This window comes from Clinocottus analis, unplaced genomic scaffold (assembly GCF_023055335.1).
Source record: "Clinocottus analis isolate CAN_PGR_092001 unplaced genomic scaffold, fCliAna1.0.p SCAF_9, whole genome shotgun sequence".
Taxonomy (NCBI): Eukaryota; Metazoa; Chordata; class Actinopteri; order Perciformes; family Cottidae; genus Clinocottus; species Clinocottus analis.
This window is the reverse complement of record NW_027176251.1, coordinates 6,470,715-6,490,343: the sequence shown is the minus strand read 5'-3', so window position 1 is coordinate 6,490,343 and position 19,629 is coordinate 6,470,715. Positions and strand designations below refer to the sequence as shown.

General features: G+C 40.4%; 3 protein-coding genes across 3 annotated transcripts; 2 read left to right on the top strand and 1 right to left on the bottom strand.

The window, feature by feature from the left end:
* Window positions 1-721: 721 nt before the first annotated feature.
* On the top strand, window positions 722-5,934 carry grwd1 (glutamate-rich WD repeat containing 1). The gene is made up of 7 exons (XM_068570301.1): window positions 722-952; window positions 1,058-1,175; window positions 2,987-3,152; window positions 3,244-3,454; window positions 3,739-3,884; window positions 4,637-4,828; window positions 5,334-5,934. The coding sequence occupies exons 1-7, from the start codon at window positions 730-732 to the stop codon at window positions 5,640-5,642; spliced, it is 1,365 nt and encodes a 454-aa protein (XP_068426402.1). The 5' UTR covers window positions 722-729; the 3' UTR covers window positions 5,643-5,934.
* A 186-nt stretch (window positions 5,935-6,120) lies between these two features.
* cdc42ep5 (CDC42 effector protein (Rho GTPase binding) 5) lies at window positions 6,121-8,963 on the bottom strand. The gene is made up of 2 exons (XM_068570210.1): window positions 8,834-8,963; window positions 6,121-7,941 (listed from the first exon to the last, which is right to left on the bottom strand). Exon 2 carries the CDS (start codon window positions 7,937-7,939, stop codon window positions 7,025-7,027), a length of 915 nt encoding a protein of 304 aa, XP_068426311.1. The 5' UTR covers window positions 7,940-7,941; window positions 8,834-8,963; the 3' UTR covers window positions 6,121-7,024.
* Window positions 8,964-11,272: 2,309 nt separating this feature from the next.
* On the top strand, window positions 11,273-19,429 carry leng8 (leukocyte receptor cluster (LRC) member 8). Its single transcript, XM_068569923.1, has 15 exons — window positions 11,273-11,596; window positions 12,190-12,319; window positions 12,786-12,950; window positions 13,127-13,204; window positions 13,839-14,259; window positions 14,620-14,791; window positions 14,870-15,040; window positions 15,294-15,527; window positions 15,615-15,773; window positions 15,923-16,217; window positions 16,506-16,607; window positions 16,717-16,785; window positions 16,869-16,998; window positions 17,086-17,293; window positions 17,382-19,429. The coding sequence occupies exons 1-15, from the start codon at window positions 11,556-11,558 to the stop codon at window positions 17,542-17,544; spliced, it is 2,538 nt and encodes an 845-aa protein (XP_068426024.1). The 5' UTR covers window positions 11,273-11,555; the 3' UTR covers window positions 17,545-19,429.
* Window positions 19,430-19,629: the final 200 nt, after the last annotated feature.

The following is a 19,629-nucleotide window of genomic DNA, read 5'->3' as shown; positions in this document are numbered from 1 at the left end:
AGCATGTTATGAAAATATGGAAGATAAAAATACAGCCAAAGACTCAAATGCTATTCTTCTGGACTGTGCACAGCACATTTCTAAGTAGGCCTATCATTTATAGCAAAGTCAACTACTTAAGAAGTACTTTATTAATCCCTCACTGGGTAAATACTTTTTGAAACTCTATTTTCAACTCTATAAATATCTAGACTGTGAGGCTGCTGCCAAATGAATTGCCTCCTATGTGTAATAATACAAATGCTACCGACCCCAGAGTCAGTACAGGTTGTACGACTGCAGGTCGCACACATGTTGCATTATAGCCTTCTGTAAATAATTGCAGTAATCTGACTCACTCAAGCCATGTGGGGGATCTTTTTCTGGATCAGTGCATGTACATGACCCTCATAACGTGGAAATGATTCACCCGATTGTTTGAAGAAACGTTGTTCTGCGGGGCGTGGGAAATACAACACTGCACCTCCACGTAATTCCTATGATATTAGGACGAATTACCATTTAAGTTAAGGCATTACAGTTTCCGAGACAAATATTTGCAAGTCTGATTTTGTTCCTGGCAACAAGGAGCCAAGCGCCAAAAGGGGCCAGCTGAATTCCCGTAAACCGGGGGAAGACACAGGGAGAGTGAGGGGGAGTGAGGCAGCTGGGGAGGGGTGACAGTGCAGGGTGTTTAAACCACGTGGTCTCCCGACAAACCGGAAGTAAGCGCACACTGCCTCTGCCAAGATGTCTGCGCCCGACGAAGACACGTTTGCCGAGGAAGGAGGCGAGATGGAGGAGCTGGACGAGGCTGGCAGCGACGAGGATGAAGGAGTGGAGATGGAGGATGAAGGAGCGGACGAAGGAGAAGAGAGAAAGGTGTACGTGCCCGGAATCGAGCCGCTTAAGCCGGGAGAGGAGCTGGAGATGGACCGGTCCGCGTACCGCATGTACCACGAGTGTCAAACAGGCAAGTCAAAGCCCGCCCACATTTATTAGCAACCAGTTAGCCTAACTGGTGTGTACTGGTTCGTGTCGTCCTGCAGCTGCAGTATTAACTCTGCTTTGTGTACAGGGGCTCCGTGTCTGAGCTTCGACGTCCTGAGGGACGGAGATGGAGAAAGCAGGGAGCAGTTCCCTCTGTCCATGCTGCTCTGCGCGGGCACGCAGGCGGACGCGGCTCTGAGCAACAGGTACCCACCCGCGTGGTCAAAGTTATGGCCGTTAATTACTCAAACTTTGACTAAAGCACCATTTAAAAAAAACATACACACTAAAACAAATGTAAAATATGAAAGGCTCATGAAAACAAATACGATAACTTTCTGAAAAAAAACAACATTTATAAGCATCCAGTGTTCTGTAATTTGATGTTGTGGTCGACAATGATCATGTGATGTATTTTGTTGTTTTGAAAGACTCTACAGCACAGTATTAGTTACAGTATCTACAGTATTTATCTAAACACACGAAACAATATCTGGATGAAACTGAAGCAGTTTTATGAAGTGCCAAAGAGAAACAACTATTTTATCAGGGTATTATTTTAAATTGTGGTTAGAGTCTACAATTAAAGATACGGTCATACTTTCTGTAACAGGTACCAGAAAATGGTATCTCTTCAAAATCCAAAGGTAATTTGATTTCAAAAGTTGATGCAGAAGGAACATAAAAGGTCAAACTTTGAGTCTTAAATTGTGTATGAATTCGTAGCAAGGATGTTGGCTATGTGAACATTTTAAGTATTTCTTTAATTTTATTGCAAATGAAAATACTGTTGTCGGCTGTCTTATCATTTATATTAATATTATGTTCATGTTATGAGGTGGATGATGGATTTAAAATAACTATTTATCCAGAGATAAATTGCTGTGCAGCAGTTGCATTACAAAGTGGGAAAGTGTAAATATATATGGTCTTAACACTTAACAATGAAAAGGTGCAAATCCTAAAATGTATATGGACTAAATAAGTTTACCATTATGGATCATAAACACATTTTTAGAAAATAAAGGTAGGTATCAGTCCAGGTGGGGTTGCATAAAATATTGCATATGAATAGATGAGAATATTTTACATATTAATGATGCCAAGGCAGGTACAGTGCACTGAAAATATGACACCAGAGACATCCAATCTGTTGTTATCTACACTTGCCTTTTGTTTTTGTCTGTTCTCTTTTTTTAAAATTAATTCTGACTGGTTTGAGTACAGTTTGTCACTTTTCCAGTGTGATCTGATGGCATTGGCATTTTTTAAGTTATTGTGTAGTCCAAACTTGTAAAGGTAACTAATTTCTAGATGGCTTTTGATAGAGTCCCAGTGTTTAATTACTGTTGATTTTAATTATTAATTGATTGGTTGTGAGTCAGTTTTTCACTCCTTGAGCTAAAACAGACTCCCAACACTTACATCTATGTAAGAACACAATATTAAGAAATCTTTAACATTGTAATGATCCTCTTAGTTACTGTTTATTTCAACTAGATTAGCAGGAAAGCCCACATAACAAACGTATAGGCAGTATAGTATCAGCTCTCTCATAGTCCATATCATTTAAGGGTATTACCAATACAAATAACTGTTGGAAAGATATAGATAAAGAATTAGTGTTTTTATTACTATTTGCTCACACACAGTCCAAATGTGCTCAGATGGTCATCACTGGCCGTGCATATAATTGAAATCTTTTGGTGTTGCAACAGCAGACGGTTTTGAACGTTTTTGCACCAAGGCATAATTCACAGTACAATAGTTTTTTTTGTGTTGCACAGTTTCAGTTCTGTTTTGATATCATCCACCCAGCAATGAAAGAGTTGGGGATTTTCCTTTTTAAGGGTCAGTGAAAGGTCAATGAAGAATGTTCTCAGAAACTAAACAGATTATTTAGTCTCATAAAACTCAGCACTTGAATAAAGCAAACATCCTTATCACTTCGGGAGTTTGCGTGTCGGGTTATGTGTCATCTTCATCCTCTTAAATGCATCCTTTCACTTTCTTGCAGACTTCTTGTCATACGCATGCATAACCTTCACGGAACAGAGAAAGACAAAGACGGGGAAGAAAGCAGTGATGAAGAAAGTGACGATGAGGAGGAGGAGGATGAAGATAAGAAGCCACAGATGGAGCTGGCCATGATGCCTCACTATGGAGGGATTAACAGAGTCAGAGTATGTTGCGTCAGTTTGTCGGCAAACTTGTATCTGAACTGCTGCATCAGAAACTTGTTTAACTGACTTGATTTTGCGTCCAAATTTTCAGGTGACTCAACGTGGAGAGCAGTCATTGGCTGCCGTCTGGTCAGAGAAGGGACAGGTAGAAATCTTTGACCTCCAACCTCAGCTGGAAGCCGTGCATAGTTCTTCTGCGATGGCAACTTTCATCAAACAGCAGAAGGAAGCTACACCTCTTTTTAGCTTCTCAGGACACATGGCTGAAGGCTTCGCCCTTGATTGGTCACCTCTCGTAGCTGGTAAATGGCTCCTTGACCTGCAATGAAGTTTAAAAATGAAAAATGAGAGACACTATCTGCTTACATTAAGTTTTGAAGCTTTAAGCGTTATACACTTGCCTCGTGTTTTTTAATCATTCAAAATTGCCATCATCAACATGAATTTATTTTTGCTTTACTCTGGACTGCAAATATGTAGATTGGTCATATTGTACATAGTCGTGATTGGTTGAGGTAAAGTGTAATAGCATATGTGTGTTTCTGGCAGCAAAACCTCAAGCATTCTGTTTGTACTTTATTATCAGGTCGTCTTGTCAGTGGAGACTGTAAAAAGAACATCCATGTGTGGGAGCCACAAGAGGGAGGAACTCTGTGGCAGATTGACCAACGACCTTTCAGCTCCCACAGCAAGTCTGTTGAGGATCTCCAGTGGTCGCCTACTGAAGCTACAGTATGTTTTAGGAAAATACTAATGTAGTGGGTTAGACTGAGGTACAGCTGATGAAGCTTTAGTGGGCGGCGCTGTCTGTCCACTGCATGATCGCCCCACAAGGGCCGACTTGGATCTTTCGGTTCGTGTGGGTTTCCTCCTTAACCCAAAATGCTTACAAGCAAAGTATTAGACATGCATTTCAGGATTTGACATGCATATTTGGAATTTTTTTTGCTGCCCGAGGAGCTGAAGAAGCCTCACGGATTCTAAATATTTCTAATGATTCAAACTTAGAGGATGAATTTCTTCACAATGTTCAATAATTTGATCAAATAATGGGGCTTTACAGATGTTCAGGTGGAGGAACAGGGTGTGATGAGAGGAATGAATGATTGGAATGCTTGAAGCATTTGAACACCACCTGTAACTGCGTGCCATCACTTTTACAACTAAGACACGCAGACTAAAATGTGCAATTTAACGACTCGCCAAACTAGTTTCTGGTATGTGAATTATGCATGCTTTTATGTGTCTACACTGAGACTTTGTGCAACCTAACTGATGTTGCCTGTAATATATCAATGTCGCAAGGTTTGTAAAGGGCGTAAACACAAATTATGACCATGGAAATCTCAACTCTTACACACTTAAAACAGAATGTTTGGCAAGAAGCACAAAAGAGTTCCTTGTTTGGAAAGACTAATTAAGTCTTGTTTTCTGTGTGTTTGTGTGTGTGTATATTTGTCTTTGTTTTTCTTTGTTTTCCACAGGTTTTTGCATCTTGTTCAGTGGATCGGTCTATTCGTGTCTGGGACATCCGTGCCCCGCCCAATTCAATGCTTTCAGCCAACGAAGCTCACTCATCAGACATCAATGTGATCAGCTGGAACAAGAGCGAACCATTCATCCTGTCAGGAGGGGACGATGGGCTTCTGAAAGTATGGGACCTTCGACAGTTTAAGGTAATAAAAGAAAATATCCGACAGTATCATCTTCATTATATTTGTAATCAATTAGCTCATGCAAAATGATTCAGTTGACCTTTGCACAGACATGAGTTTTGACTTGTTGGAGCATGGCACGGATTGAAGATTTTACTGTTTGATCAAAGTGTCGTCACAGCAAAGTAACCCAACATTAGTGCTAAAAGACAAACAGTGCTTGAAAAGTTGCACCATCAGATAATTAAACACCTTCAAAGTTTGGCCGCACCTAACTAATAACATTTGTTCCATCTTGTACCATTTTACACAATAGTATGTCATTACCGCTGCCGGCATCCTCCTAATAATGGAATCCATTTATAATTTGCCTTCAAAACACACTCCTGTTTTGTCAATGTCTTGTTTAAGTGAAAGACATTTATGAATCAGTCTTCATGTTAGGATTGATACTTCTGTAGCCTGGCTGTGCATCATATACGGGGTGAATAAATGTCAAACCTCAAAATTCCACCTTTACCTGTAGACCGGGCGTCCTGTGGCAAATTTCAAGCAGCACAGCGCCCCCATCACGTCTGTGGAGTGGAGTCCCGTGGATTCGAGTGTGTTCGCCGCCTCGGGAGCGGACGACGTCGTCAGCCAGTGGGATCTGTCTGTGGAGTCATGTGATGTGGGTGCCAGGGTGGAGGGCGTGAAGGACTTACCCCCTCAGCTTCTGTTCCTGCACCAGGGCCAGTCGGAGATCAAAGAGATCCACTGGCACCCACAGATAACTGGTGTGATGATCTCCACGGCTTTATCAGGGTTCAACTTGTTCCGGACAATATCTGTGTAGTGTGTGTGTAGTGTGTGTGTGTGTGTGTGTGAGTGTTTGAGAGACAGGTTTTTGCATTTATATGAACAGTATATATTTAACCTGGAATGAGCTGTGATCTCTAATGTGTCTCATCATTAGGGAGCTTGTAATAATGTACATAACGCTGTGTAGGTAATAATTCTTGTTTTGGACATTTACCGGCCAACATAGCACACGGTGCTATAAACTTTACAATTTAACTTTTTGGTTTGTATGTCTTACAGATGTGTATTTCCTATTGCATGCTGAAAATAAAACGTTAAAAACGGTTTTCAGATTATTTTTTCTAGAATTGGTTTTTATTGGGAGGCTTTTTAAATTATAAGGGTAGAATGCACATAATTACTTTATTTCAGGAAATGGCTATACATAAAAGAATACTTTATAGTTCTGTATTTTTTTCAACAAGCACACATTTCCAAAGAAAACAAGACAGCTATGGCTTTAATATCCCAATAATTGTTTTATTGTTGTCACTGTAATTCTTAATAAACCACAGGATAGCAATTGTGTTTAAACCAACATTTTCAACAGATGAGCTTAATGGTTTCTCCCTTTTTACAGCATTATGAAATAAAATACTTTTTCAAAATACAAGTATTATACAAGCAAACATGTACAAAATACACCACTGGTCCTGATTTACAATTGACCTTTAAATCCCATGATTATCTTCGCATTGTCGTAAAGTCCAACCCCACAGCCCACAGAAAAGCTTTACTTGCAAACAACTGCACAATGAAAACAGATGTGTTGAACAGATGTGAACCAGAGAAACTCACACTGTCCGACTTGGAATGTGACAAATTTATCGTAATTATTTATACACAGGATAACTTTATTTTCTGACTGCCTCTGAGAACCAAAAAGGTGATAAAATGCATTAAACATCACGAATACAGATTGTAGTAAAACATGCAACAAAAGAAAGAATTATTAAGACACATAGTACAATAATGTAAGAAAAAACACTCTCTTTAAGGCACTATAACAAAGTTCAATGTGTGAACTTTAGATGGCAGAAATAGTAGAACAATACAAGCATTAATTTAGTCTGTTCCATAGCAAAGCAACAAAGTCAATGAAATAAATCAAAGTGCTACAAACCTTTCACTGACACATTAATTGTTCTCATCAAGATGACAGTCTATTGCAAATCTGTTACCCTTATAGATAAAACATAAAATGCTTTTTCCAGTTGAGCAACATCGTCGAACTGTAAATCTTTGTATTAAATCCAGTTTATTTTCTGTTAAGCCTCCCATTCAAATAAAAATCAAGTTATGAGTTTCGGAAAATACAGTTTACTTGATGTACTTGACAGCAAAGATCTGTTTTCATTAGAAAACTGTACCTATCTCCTATAGACCGATTTCATCATCAAACTCATCTTCAAATGTGTAGCCCCGTCCTTCTTCCTCTTCCTCCTCCTCTTCCTCCTCCTCTGAATCAGTCTCTGAGTGGCCGCTGTCGACCCTCCTCCTGTCCAATGGAGTGACTCCTTCATACTCTGAGCTATGTGACGAGGCCGGACTAGGTGGCAAATCTACTTTGTGATTGGTGACCTCGGTTTTACCGCCATCCACTACGCTCTCACCCCTCGTTGGACTGCGACACGCCAACTCATCCTCATCCTGGAAGTCAAACCCTTGACCCTCTTCCTCTTCAGATGCTTGCCGAATGATCTCCTCTCGTTTGTCACTGAATCGCACTTTTGGTCGTAACCCCTTTTGCTTGATCCCATTCGTATCTGGTATCCTTCCATCTCCCACCTGGTTTTCATCCAACCCAACCACGTTCTTCCCATTCAGCTCGTTCTGCATGTTCACCGACATCTCCACAGCCCCTTTTCCCTGATTTGTGTCCACCGAGGATATGCCACTTTTGGGATTGAACACATCCTGCTCATTGGGGTCCAGCCCCAAACCGTCCATCACCCCGAGTACGTCTCCCAGCATAGACGGGCCTAGGTCCAGGTCCAGGTCAAATGATGACACGGACTCAGAGTGCTGAAGCTCATTGTTCTGAGGGCTCCCTGGGGCGTCTGTATATAGACCACTGTGGTTGACTGCCACCTGAGGGTCGGCCTCTGGCATCATCCCTGGACTCCCAGGGTCAGGGCTGGCAGAGCTCGGGCCAAGGGTGGACAGGAAGGAGGTGTCCCCGAAGGCATCGCCCCCCCTCCCAATGTGCATGGTGTGGCGAAAGTCACCCAGTGGGGCTGAGATCATGGTGGGGTCCAGGCGAGGTGCCCGGGTTGATTTGTGCAGCGGCATCACTGTAGGCAGATTGAGCAAGACAGGAAGAAACAGGAAAGACAGGGAGACAATTCTTAAATATACATGTGTAACCCTGAAATGACATACTATAGTGTCATACAAAAGTTGTTCAGGAAGCTGAAAATACTGGAGCCCCAGTCAAGCCTAATGATAAGACAGGTCAGTGTCAACACTTCACCATGTTGTGCAACATTATGGGACACCAATGAACATTTTGGCAATGGTGCGGCTATGAAGGCCATGCTGAGACTTGTACTTGAAACACACTCATGCAACGCTAGCACATACTTTTCTCTGGCCTCAGGGGTCTATGCGGACAAAAACAAGACTGTAACTTTCCCCACAAAACATGTACTGGATCTCTAGCTACAAATCCATTAATCTTTGCTACTTTTGGTGGTTATGAAATTTAGATATCAGGATGACAAAAGGCGAAATGTCAAGTTAATTATTAAGACAGTATGTGGAATATCACTATTTTATAATGCCTCACATCATAAGTACGCCGAATGAATGACACTGTATTGATCAACATCATACATTGCTAACTAGAATATTCATTTGAGAAATAATTATTTTAAGTGTGTGTGTGTGTGTGTGTGTGTGTGTGTGTGTGTGTGTGTGTGTGTGTGTGTGTGTGGTAGAGAGAATCAGATTTGGGAGGGGAGAGGGCTTGCTTACAGGCCTACCCCAAGCCTCAAAACTTTCTAATAATAGTTGAAGTAGTTGACTTATTATACTATTTAAATATATAATGTGTTACTTACACGAAGAACACGGGAGGGTTACACTTAATGACAAAGCAGCAGGAACGTTCGGATCAATGTAAAAATCGCTAATCAATTGACCTGATTGAGCGTCACCGACACGTTCAAAGTATAGAAAACTTACCTTAAAGAGAGTATTCTGGTCTTTGGTTGGCTCGCTCCTTAGTATCCAACTTTTTCATCTGGCTTTCTGACTTTCGCTTCCCTCTCGACTTTTCCCTCGCTCTTTTTCTCGCCGTCGTTGGTCTGTGTGAATTTTCTTCTCTTTTTTTTCCAAAGGGATGGGCATGGGCTGAGGAAGTGACGCGACGGTTATTGGGGAGAGCTGGATCAAAGTATCGCTCGACTTTCACAGAATTTGTTCAAGATGAACGAGGCTAACTGACTGCATCAAATCAGAGAACATCTTACTTTATGGTTATAATATGAGATGATTGTGAGCCATAGTTTATACATAAAGCGACAGGTTGTATGTGAGTGGAAGCAATGTGAATGAGGGGTATGTCTATAAATATGCACTTACAATGCAGTTACAATCTGAAAAAAAATATTGTAACCATGATGTAGCTTTAATTGTATGTTTATATGGAAATAGAGCTTGATTGAAATAATGGGATTATGAGTCCTGTCATCATATTTTCATCTATTAACCAAATTCGGCAGTTATATTTTCTGCTATCTCTATTTAAAGGATAAGGCTCTCGCCATATTCTATGTGGTTTTTATTGTAGTATTGTTAACAAACTACATGAAAAGACAAACACCCGCAAAGCACCATGTTGACCAAGCTCATTATTTTTAAGATTAAGTTGTTAATCTTATACGCAATGATTATAATTTATTTTCAAAATAATTTTCTTTAACAGCTGAACACTGTGTGTGTTTTTTTAGCAAAGGATACTCAAACAAGAGTTAAAAAAAAAGTGCTTATGTGATTTTAAAACGCTGTTCTCAGTCTCACAACATAAACTTCCCCAAGATTGGAGAAAAAAATACTAAAATAAAATATTATAACTAAAAACATTTTTCAGGCCACAGTTATGCAACATGTTAAAATATACCAAACACATTTAATTTCACCCTGAAATTCTTATAAACGATTTGACTTGAAATTGATTGAAATCATGATGGAATGTTGTCATTGAAGTTAACCTCATTTATTGCATCATTCAACAGCATACTTTTGGTAGACAGTTGCATAATTAACTTACATAATTAACCCCATTAGTTTCCTTATGCAACTAATCAGTAACACATTCACTTCAAAAAAGAACAAACCTGAATTTTGTTTACCAAATGAATTGGTGGAGGAATGATGTAGTCCATATTATCCAGCTTCCTCTCATGGGTTAAAGAAACAGAAGCATTACCAAACACCAGGTATTCACACAATGGTGCTGTGTCGTGAGTCATTGTTTGTGAGATCTTGTCACAAATGCTCAACATATTTGTGTGGTGCTGTAGCAGTAAAGACAACAATGGGGACAAATTATTCATTCAGCAACCACATGATGTCATTTACTGTGTGATAAATGGTCTGGAAATTTCACTAAATACAATGTTTGATTTATTTGAAAGCGGTGCATCCTGATCTAGTCCTGATCTAAAGATTTAGTCATTGTTTTATGGAGATTCTAAAGGAAAGCCTTGAGTTATCTTCAACACCATGTATGTATGTATGCATTTAGAGGCAATACAACTGTCTTTAATTCAATACTAAAAAAGTTTGAATAAAAATTTACATTGTGAGACCTCCTTTTCGTTGCTGTGCAAAATATTTCTGAACCATAAAACAGATACAAAATATAATTTTCACTCCAAGGAGACTTTAAAAAAAAAGGCTTGCATGATTTGACGGATGACGTGTGGGAGAGACTAGTCAAACCGGATGACTCCCCTCTATATAATACACACACGCGCACTCGCGCGCACACACACACACACACACGCACGCACACACACGCGCGCGCGCACACACATCCTGCAGCTGTATGTGCTTCACAGGAAGGTAAGAGGAAAAATCTAAATACTATAATGAGTGAGAATCACAATATCTATAAATCTTAAAAAACACAAAGTAATACAACATACATTGTTAGTCCATGTTGGCACATGATGTGGATTTTATCAATTGGGGTGATAATGTATGTATTAAAAAATAAGTTTGTATGTAATATATTATGTATTATACTATATATATGTGTATATATATATATATATATATATATATATATATATATATATATATATATATATATATATATGTATATATGTGTATATATTTTCCTACTCACTACCAACTTGAACACAGTTAAAAACCGTTGCGAAAACTTTCCCTGTCTTTAGCCTTTCAGGCATTACAACCCCTTCTCATTTCTTATGATTGACAGGCCATTAGATGAATACGGCTCTGGAGCTCTGTCCTAAAGATTAAACCGGCATCTGATTGGTGGAGCCGGCAAAGAAGGTGGGGATAACAAGGGTGTAAGCCTTGCCTGAGAGGATAGACTCTCGGCAGCAAAACAAACTATGACGTCACTTGACTCGGTCAGTTTCACTTATCTGCCATTTTGTATCTCCGCAGCCAGACGAAGTTTTATCGTCAACGAAGAAGGAAGGAATGCCAACGGTCACTTCATTTGTTAATCGGCACCTTTAACCAAATAACGTTGTATTCAAGTTTGCCTTGTTCGGCTCGACGTCAGTGGCAGTCGGCTGACTGCTCTCTTAGATAGTTCAGAGTCCATCTTGTTTACCTGTTTGTTGCTTTAGCAGGAGAGCTAACGACGTTAGCCAGCTAGCTTAGCTAGCAAGCAGCCGTTAGCTCCTCACTGTCGTCAGGCGAAATGGCGGCCAACACTACACAGGCGGCCCCGACAACCAACTGGTATGTCTCACCTCGAGCTGCACAAGACACACAACATAGGGGAGATTCAATTCATTTACCGTAGATTGACTACAACCTAAATATAAAGTATGGTATGATAGTTGACAATAATGAGCTCAACTGAGGATGTTGACAAGTGAGCATCATGTAGCGTTAAGCCTGAGTACAGCGCGACACACAGGCCGATGGTTTCGTTAACAGCAAACATGTGACCTGCTTACAGTTACTGTTTTAAAAAAGAATATGAACGTCGTGTTTTGTTGACTATGGTGTATAGACTGTAACGTTATTAAGGCTTACACATTGACGGAGACATGAACACGGAGAGCTGCTCAACCAGGTGATCAGTGAGTGGCTAAATTAACAGTTATTATTTATCAGGTTGGTCCCAACGTAGTATGAACATTTAGAAAGTCAGACACATTTATAGTACACACTTTTTTGGAATACATTAATAATATGTTGTACATTTGTTTTTATATCATTTTTATGTTGTCATTAATATATTTTATAAATTGTGTTCCTCAACCGCAATACTTTTAAGCTGGTGCTGGTGACTAATTACAATACTATTGTTCTTTGGTTGATTGCAGGTCCTATGGGAGTGCTGCAAATGGCCAGGTTCATGAAAACCCAGAATGGGAGAAGGCAAGACAAGCACTAGCATCTATTAACAAGAGCGCTGCTAAGACTGCACAAGCTAACCGGACAGCTACAGTAGAGGTGTGCTTTTATTCATTTGTGTGTCTCTTATCACACAGCATTGTTTGAATCATGTTGGATGATCTGATAACAAATTGAGGTCTATTAATACAAATGTGGGCACAAAATCATCTAAAGAAATCCAAATTGCCATTAAAAGGTGCCCTACTTCTTTACAATTAATGTATTTATGTTTGTTTTACAACAATTAACAGTTATAGCAACAGTGGGTGTCTATAGATTGCTTATTTCTTTGACATATGAAACACTCCTTCGCAGCAATTATGTAGAAATTGGTTTGCCATGTTGGAACGTGTAAGTTGGGGAAATGCCTGTAAATGTGGTCTTTTCAAATGTTGGTTTGTAAGTATTTTCCTCCAAAAAATCCTTGTAGCGTTGCTATTTCTGTCCCTGCTGGATGATTTTCTCTGTTCTGTATTGAAATAACAAGTCTATTTGTGTCTCATTGTCTCGCGTGTCATTTCAGGCCGGTCAGTTTCAGCCGGCAGTGACTGACCCTGCTGCCATTCAGCAGCAGCAGCAGCAGCAACAACAACAACAACAACAACAGTACTATCCATGGTACCAACAAACTCAGCAACATTATCCTGGATACACATACCCCTATAATTACTACTACCCCATGGGTCCAGTAAGTACAGAAATACATTTTATTCTTACCCAAATGTTAATATCATTTAATACAAATGCATGTGCTGCATGAAACACTGTGCAAGGCTTGTACATCTGTATCTACCAAAATAAAATCTGATGCTGAGCGATTGGGAGAAGATGTGACAATGACAACATGTTGATCTGTATTTACAGTATGGAGCGACATATCCATCAAATCAGTATGGTGTACCCCAAGGGCCTTACCCGGGAACTCCCACCTCTAATGGACAGGTACATAACAAACATTTTGTAGTTATTCATGCACCCATCACATCACCAGTAACTATGAATGGAACAGTTCTCAACATTCATGGTTTAGGAGTTGTATGTACTCATTCAACAGTGGCTAATGGGCCCCCAATTTTTACTGGAACAGTTAAGGCACTCAAATACTGGTGTGGTGTCAATAGGATAGAGGGGAGGGAAAAAAATAACTTAGTCGAGGTACACAAATGGATACTCGCACACACAGGTTTGGTTTGCTTTGTCACCTAATTTTAGCTTACATCTTCTTTTTTTCACATGTGCGTGTTGTCGCATCACAGGATATATCAAACATCCTGTTCAGGACGAATATACATGCTGTTCTCTAATAACGGACAGCATGAAGTTTTGACACTGGTGCTTTTTAAAATTTTGAGCACCTGACAAATCAATTCCTGGACATGACCAGCAACCCTATCAAACCTGTTTAGATGAACACATTTTGTAATAGTTTGACACGAGTAATGTAAGCATTTGTTTAAATTGAAGTTTGATCGAAGTTTGACTGTATTTCCTAGGCATTTATGTGAAGTCTAGGCAAAAAAATGTCTCCTCCAAAAGTTGCTAAAATGGCTACTTCTTCCATCTTTCCTTTTTATAGCCTCCTCCAGTGCCTGGAATGGAAGAACAGTCATCTGGCTACCCGTCTCAATCACAACCACCTCCCCCTGCTACTCCCCAGCCACCCCAGAGCCCAACCACCTCAGAGAAACCCCCTCCTCCCCCACTCCCATCAATTCCTCCCCAACCCAACTCTCAATACCCCCCTTCTCCATCACAAAATGCTTACAGTGCAAATAACTCCATGCAATACTCTCCCAGTGACCCCAACCAAATGCAAGTTTACAATCATTCCCAGGGAAGGCCCAACTATGGACAGGGCTTCCAGGCTCAGAATACCTATCAGGCCTCTCAGAATACCTCACAGCAGCAAAGCCAGTATGTACCAGGGCTTGGCAGAGGAGAGGCCAACAAAAACAAAAACCAAAAACAAGGACAGCAACTTTGGCATCGCATGAAACGTAAGATTTGCCCTTTTGTGAAATGGCAGTAAAGTACAAGTAGGCAGGTGTTTTAGTTGTCTATACCAATTGTAGAGCTCCGTGTTTGATTATTGACCAATTGGGAGCTTCCCATTAGGATGAGTTTAGTATAAGAGGCTGAGAGGCTTAATTAAAAGATGACCAATGTTCGGTTCCTGATATTGAACCAGATTTTTTTTACAAAAATAATGTGCCATTCTTCTGTATCTCACGGTATGGCTTCTACGGACCTAATAGTGGTTATTTAGTTACAGGTATAGAAGGCCAGAAATAAAGAAACACTATTTATATTAATTTCTTAACTGTATTTCTTGTATGTTTTTCTTTTTCCTTTCTCAGAGTCTCCTGGGTCAGCTTCAGTAAAGTTCAATATTCACAAGAGGCCCTATCAGGTTCAGGGTTCTTCAATGTCCAATCAGACTTTCCCACCAGGCGAGCAGCCCGCAGGATTGAATCCAAGTCCCTCCTCCCCATCTTCTGCCAGTGCTGCAACCGGAGGTGCTCAGATGCGGTGAGAACTAGTCTGTCAATACGGATTAAAAAAGACAGTTAGTGAATGTTATGTTGACTTTGAATGCTTTCTCTCCAGACCCCAGGACTGGCCCCAAGCCATGAAGGAATATGTGCAGCGCTGTTTTACAGCCTGTGAGACAGAGGAAGACAAAGATCGTACAGAGAAGGTGCTGAAGGAAGTTCTGCAGGACCGACTGAAGGATGGCTCTGCTTACACTATTGATTGGACTCGGGAGCCATTGCCAGAGTGAGTTTAGTATTGGATTAGTGCTTGTCTGTTGTATGTATTAGTTATTATCTAAGCTTTGACATTTCTTTAAACTAATTAACATGTGAGTGTTGCTGATCAAACATTTACAATTTATATATTTACATGTGGTTTCAGTTTAGTTGAATTTTGTATTTGTTTTCACCCAGTTACACTGCAACAAACTTCCTTGGAAGCATTTCTTTGATCTAAATAGTTGCAAATTGTGTTTTGGGTCTTTATGTTTTTGCAGTCTAAAGGTCAAGCCGTCTCGTTGGGAAACTGTTCAATCCCAGAGGACTTTAGATGGTGGAAGTCCAGTGGCTGCGTCTTCAAGAGGCAGGGGTGGTGGACACAGATTGGGCCACTACAGGAATATATTTTCTCAGAGAAGTCCATCTTCTAGTTCCTCCCGCTCCTCCTCCCGCTCCCCATCCCCTTCCCACGGCCGACACAGGGACCGCAACAGCCAAAGGCACAAACGCAGGTAAGGCATCATTTCTCTGTCTTTTCTTTGAGTGTAGCCGTCCTTTGACTTTCCGTTTTTAAATGTCTTATGTCTCTATGCTATCAGTGATTCTGGCTCGCAGTCAGACAGCAGCATCTCCAGTGACCTCCGACCTCAGCTGTCACGTCGAAATCAAAGAGGTGGTCGTGGTCGTGGTAATGACAGGGATAGAGGCCGTGGGGACAGAGGACGGGGAAGAGGAGGAAAAGCTAACAGAGGAAGGAGGTAAATAAATAATTGTTACTACAAAAATGTATCAATCTCATCCATCCTCTGCTATTCTCATTGATAACTGTTCTTGAAGAAGGCTTACTACTTTATTGCTCTATGACATAGGGATATTTTTTTAAACGACCTTTAACTTATTCTCCCAGAAACATGGACGATTCCAATGCAGCTGTTGGAAAGAAGAGGAAAGGTGGCAATGCTGGTCTGGATTTCCACGACCCCAACAGAGAAGCAAAGAAGCAGAGCAGAGCAGCTCGTTTCCACAAGCAGCTTCGCTCAGAGCCACTGGTTCTCTCCATCAATTCCCTGGACATGCCTGATGGGACACAGGAAGGCCTCAGCTGGGAGGACTGTCCCATTGTGGGAACATGCCAGGACATCACTAAGGCCTATCTGAGGCTCACCTGTGCCCCAGACCCCTCTACTGTGCGCCCTGTGCATGTAAGTTGTATTCTTTTGTCAGCCTGTCTAATGTACGCTCACTGCAGTTTTGTAGTCCTAAGATGTTTAGTTTGTTTTTTTTAGATCGGTCACCGTGTTGTTTAAGTTTCAAGTTTTTAAAAAAAAAAAAAATTTTAAGCATACTTGTTACCATACAAATTACATACAAAGGTGAATATAGGGATTATATATGCTGAAACCTTATATATCCTTTATTTATTTATTCTTCTGCATGACAGAAGATCAAGATCCAGACATTGATTTTTGCCTAATCTTGTTTTTTCCAAGGTCTTGAGAAAATCTCTGCAGGCTGTGAAAATCCACTGGAAAACCCACCAGGACTACACCTATGCCTGTGAACAGATGAAGTCCATACGACAGGACCTCACAGTTAGTAATGTTCATAAATGTTTGCCCCTCTGTTTTAGTCTTTTTACTATGTTAACTTGTTTTTTCTTGAATTTTTAGTTTTTAAAATGTTTAATTTCTTCTCATCCAGGTCCAAGGAGTTCGTACTGAGATCACAGTGGAAGTGTACGAGTGTCACGCACGCATTGCTCTGGAAAAGGTGAATCTGTTTTCCTTTCTATAAGTGTTGCAGTACCTGAAAGTGATAACATGTTTTAATACTAGCTGAATGTTTGTCTTTAGGGAGACCATGAAGAGTTCAACCAGTGCCAGACTCAGCTGAAGGCCCTGTATAAGGACAATCCCTCAGAAAACATTGGAGAGTTTACAGCATATAGATTGATGTATTACATCTTTACTAAAAACTCTGGAGGTATGCTCACATTGTTTTCTTTTCATTGTCACCCTATGCCTTCTCCTTGCTATTTAAACTTTCAAAACTATTTATCTTCCCTTCCAGATCTGACCACTGAGTTGGTTTACTTGACCCCAGCGCTGCGGGCAGATGTGTGTGTCGCTCATGCTCTTGCACTCCGTGCTGCGTGGGCGTTAGGAAACTATCGGCGTTTCTTTAAGCTGTACCGGGAAGCTCCGCGTATGGCTTCATACCTAATTGACAAGTTTCTAGAGAGGGAAAGAAAGATTGCACTTCGGGCCATATTCAAAACGTAAGTAAAGTTTCAGAAAGTTATATTAGCAGGGTGGATTTAGGTCCTCATAACTTATGAGATTTCAATTTCTCTGTTTCTTCTGCAGGTTCAGGCCCGACTTGCCGGTGGAGTATGTGCAGTCCAATCTGGGCTTCTCTTGTTTAGACTCCTGTATGGCCTATCTTACTGGGCTAGGTGTCACCTTCTACCCTTGTGACCCCCATAAGATAGACTGCAAAGCCAGCACAACCGCTTTGGCTGCATCCTGAGGGGGTGGGGGGGGGTTAGCACCATTTAAAGGAGATGAGAAGGGATCATCATGGATCCTGACATTTAATGTCCTGCACTTCAGTCACCTCTGCCTATTCAGATAGGGTAGTTTGAAAACTAACTGTAGAAGACCCAAACAGAAAAGATACAAGGGGGATACTCCGCCGCAAGTTTTAGATATCATTTCTGATACGCGGATAAGAACTGTTTTAAACCAAGAGTCTGCGCACACTGTCACTCAAATTTTGTAGGATAGCCTAATGCCCAAGTTACCCCACAACATTAAGGCCAGAAAAGTGAGTGAAAAGCTTAGATTTGGGATTAACATGTAGTCTCAGCATTTAGAGGCCCAGAAGTCACAGAACCAGATCAGGGAGGCACCCTCATGGTTCCTGTTCCTTAACCACCATCAGATGTCAAAGCTAACAGTGTTCTGTTATGTTTTTTCCTTCCTCAAGTCAACAGCTCCAAGACCTGAAGATTCAATCCTTGTCAACCAAAAGGGAAATACAAACCGCAGTTCAAGTCATTTATACAGCTCTCCTGTTTGACAACAAGCCAACAGATTCAGGTCTACTCTACATATTCCTCTTAGAGACTGTCAGACAACATGGTTCGAATATGCCAGCAGTTTGCCTGAAAGAAGAAAAAGAAGAAGAAGAAGAGGTAGTGGTTTGTATATCCTATCAGGGTTTCTACAGTTAGCTGTGCATCCTGGTCCTTGTCCGAAACCAAATGGCCCGTGTAATGGAGCGATGGACTGAAGTTTTAGGTCTGGCTCCTGATTTAATGAAGTGGTATCCATTTGCTGGTCACAGTCATTAAATAGTTGGCCATTTTTCGGGAAAAGTCTCAATCTGATGAGCATTGACTCTTTGTATGATAAAGAATATAGGGAAGTGTTCTTCATCAAGGTGATCTCCTCACTCCTCCGTACCGTCAAAGCTGAGCTCCATCTCCAAAATCGAAGTGGGCAGAGAAGGAATCTGCTTTCATCCTCTGGTACAAGTCCTGGCAGCACCTGGTCAGCAGACCCTGATCAGCACAGCGCAGTGAAGAAGCCCATCTATCATCAGTGTTGGCCGTCTTAACTTCACCAGCTGTCTATCCAAAGAAACAGTGGCTGCTAAGCTGCCATCTTTAAATGCAGCTCAAGATGAAGTCTGCGCGTTGGAGCGTCGGCGGGAAACCTGCTGCAAGAAGGAATAACAATAAGTGGTTTGTATGCAACGTCTGGCTGGTAAGCGAAAGGGACTTCGCAGGGAGGTGGATGACAAAACGACAGAGATGCTGCCTCACACGTCTTCTCTGTTAATGTTATATGTCTTGTGTTTTTGACAGCAGTATTGGCCTAATCAAAATAATTATTGAGCTGCAAAGCAGGTTTTTATGTCAATCGACATGTTGATTTTGGACAGGTGACTTCATGAGAAAGAAATTTGACAATATCCTAAAAATGGCACCAATAAGACGTGTAAATTTACTGCTATCTGACTTTCGTATGTTGGAAATATTTTATATTGATTTAGACTAATGTAATAAAGAGGGAGGTTAAAGTTGAGTGAAGACTAGTCATTTTACTTCCATTTCTCAGTTTTGATAGAATTTCTGAAGAGGTTTTGGCAATTTATCTTTGACTTAAAATACGATTGGTTTGTGGTGCACACTATTTTAGGTGATAATTGGTCAAATATTTATGACAGTACTTGGATTGGTAATTTGACGGCTCAAATGTCAGAAACAAAAAACTTTTCACATTGACAAAATGCTGTTCTGCTTTCCACCATAGTCTCTAAATTGGGTCCTCATTTAGGATGTTTGTGCTGAAATTTAAAACGGGTTGATATCATTCCTCGTAATTTGATATATATATATATATATATATATATATATATATATATATATATATATATATATATATATATATATATATATATATATATATATATATATATATATAAATAAACAGCAGTATTAATTACTACTGTAGATATATTGACGTATTTAAGGTGTAAATGAGCTGACCATAAGTGAGTGCAGGCTGTAAAAGTTATGTTTACCTGTAAATATTGTATGATACTGCT

What these genes read in the sequence shown, in the direction of transcription:
- grwd1 (XM_068570301.1), top strand. Translation starts at nt 730, where the DNA reads ATGTCTGCGCCCGACGAAGACACGTTTGCCGAGGAAGGAGGCGAGATG. An exon ending in GTACCACGAGTGTCAAACAG is followed by an intron (nt 953 to 1,057) that starts GCAAGTCAAAGC and finishes CTTTGTGTACAG; the next exon opens with GGGCTCCGTGTCTGAGCTTC. An exon ending in GGTCGCCTACTGAAGCTACA is followed by an intron (nt 3,885 to 4,636) that starts GTATGTTTTAGG and finishes TGTTTTCCACAG; the next exon opens with GTTTTTGCATCTTGTTCAGT.
- leng8 (XM_068569923.1), top strand. Translation starts at nt 11,556, where the DNA reads ATGGCGGCCAACACTACACAGGCGGCCCCGACAACCAACTG. An exon ending in CTCCCACCTCTAATGGACAG is followed by an intron (nt 13,205 to 13,838) that starts GTACATAACAAA and finishes TCCTTTTTATAG; the next exon opens with CCTCCTCCAGTGCCTGGAAT. An exon ending in ACCGGAGGTGCTCAGATGCG is followed by an intron (nt 14,792 to 14,869) that starts GTGAGAACTAGT and finishes CTTTCTCTCCAG; the next exon opens with ACCCCAGGACTGGCCCCAAG.
- cdc42ep5 (XM_068570210.1), bottom strand. Translation starts at nt 7,939, where the DNA reads ATGCCGCTGCACAAATCAACCCGGGCACCTCGCCTGGACCCCACCATG.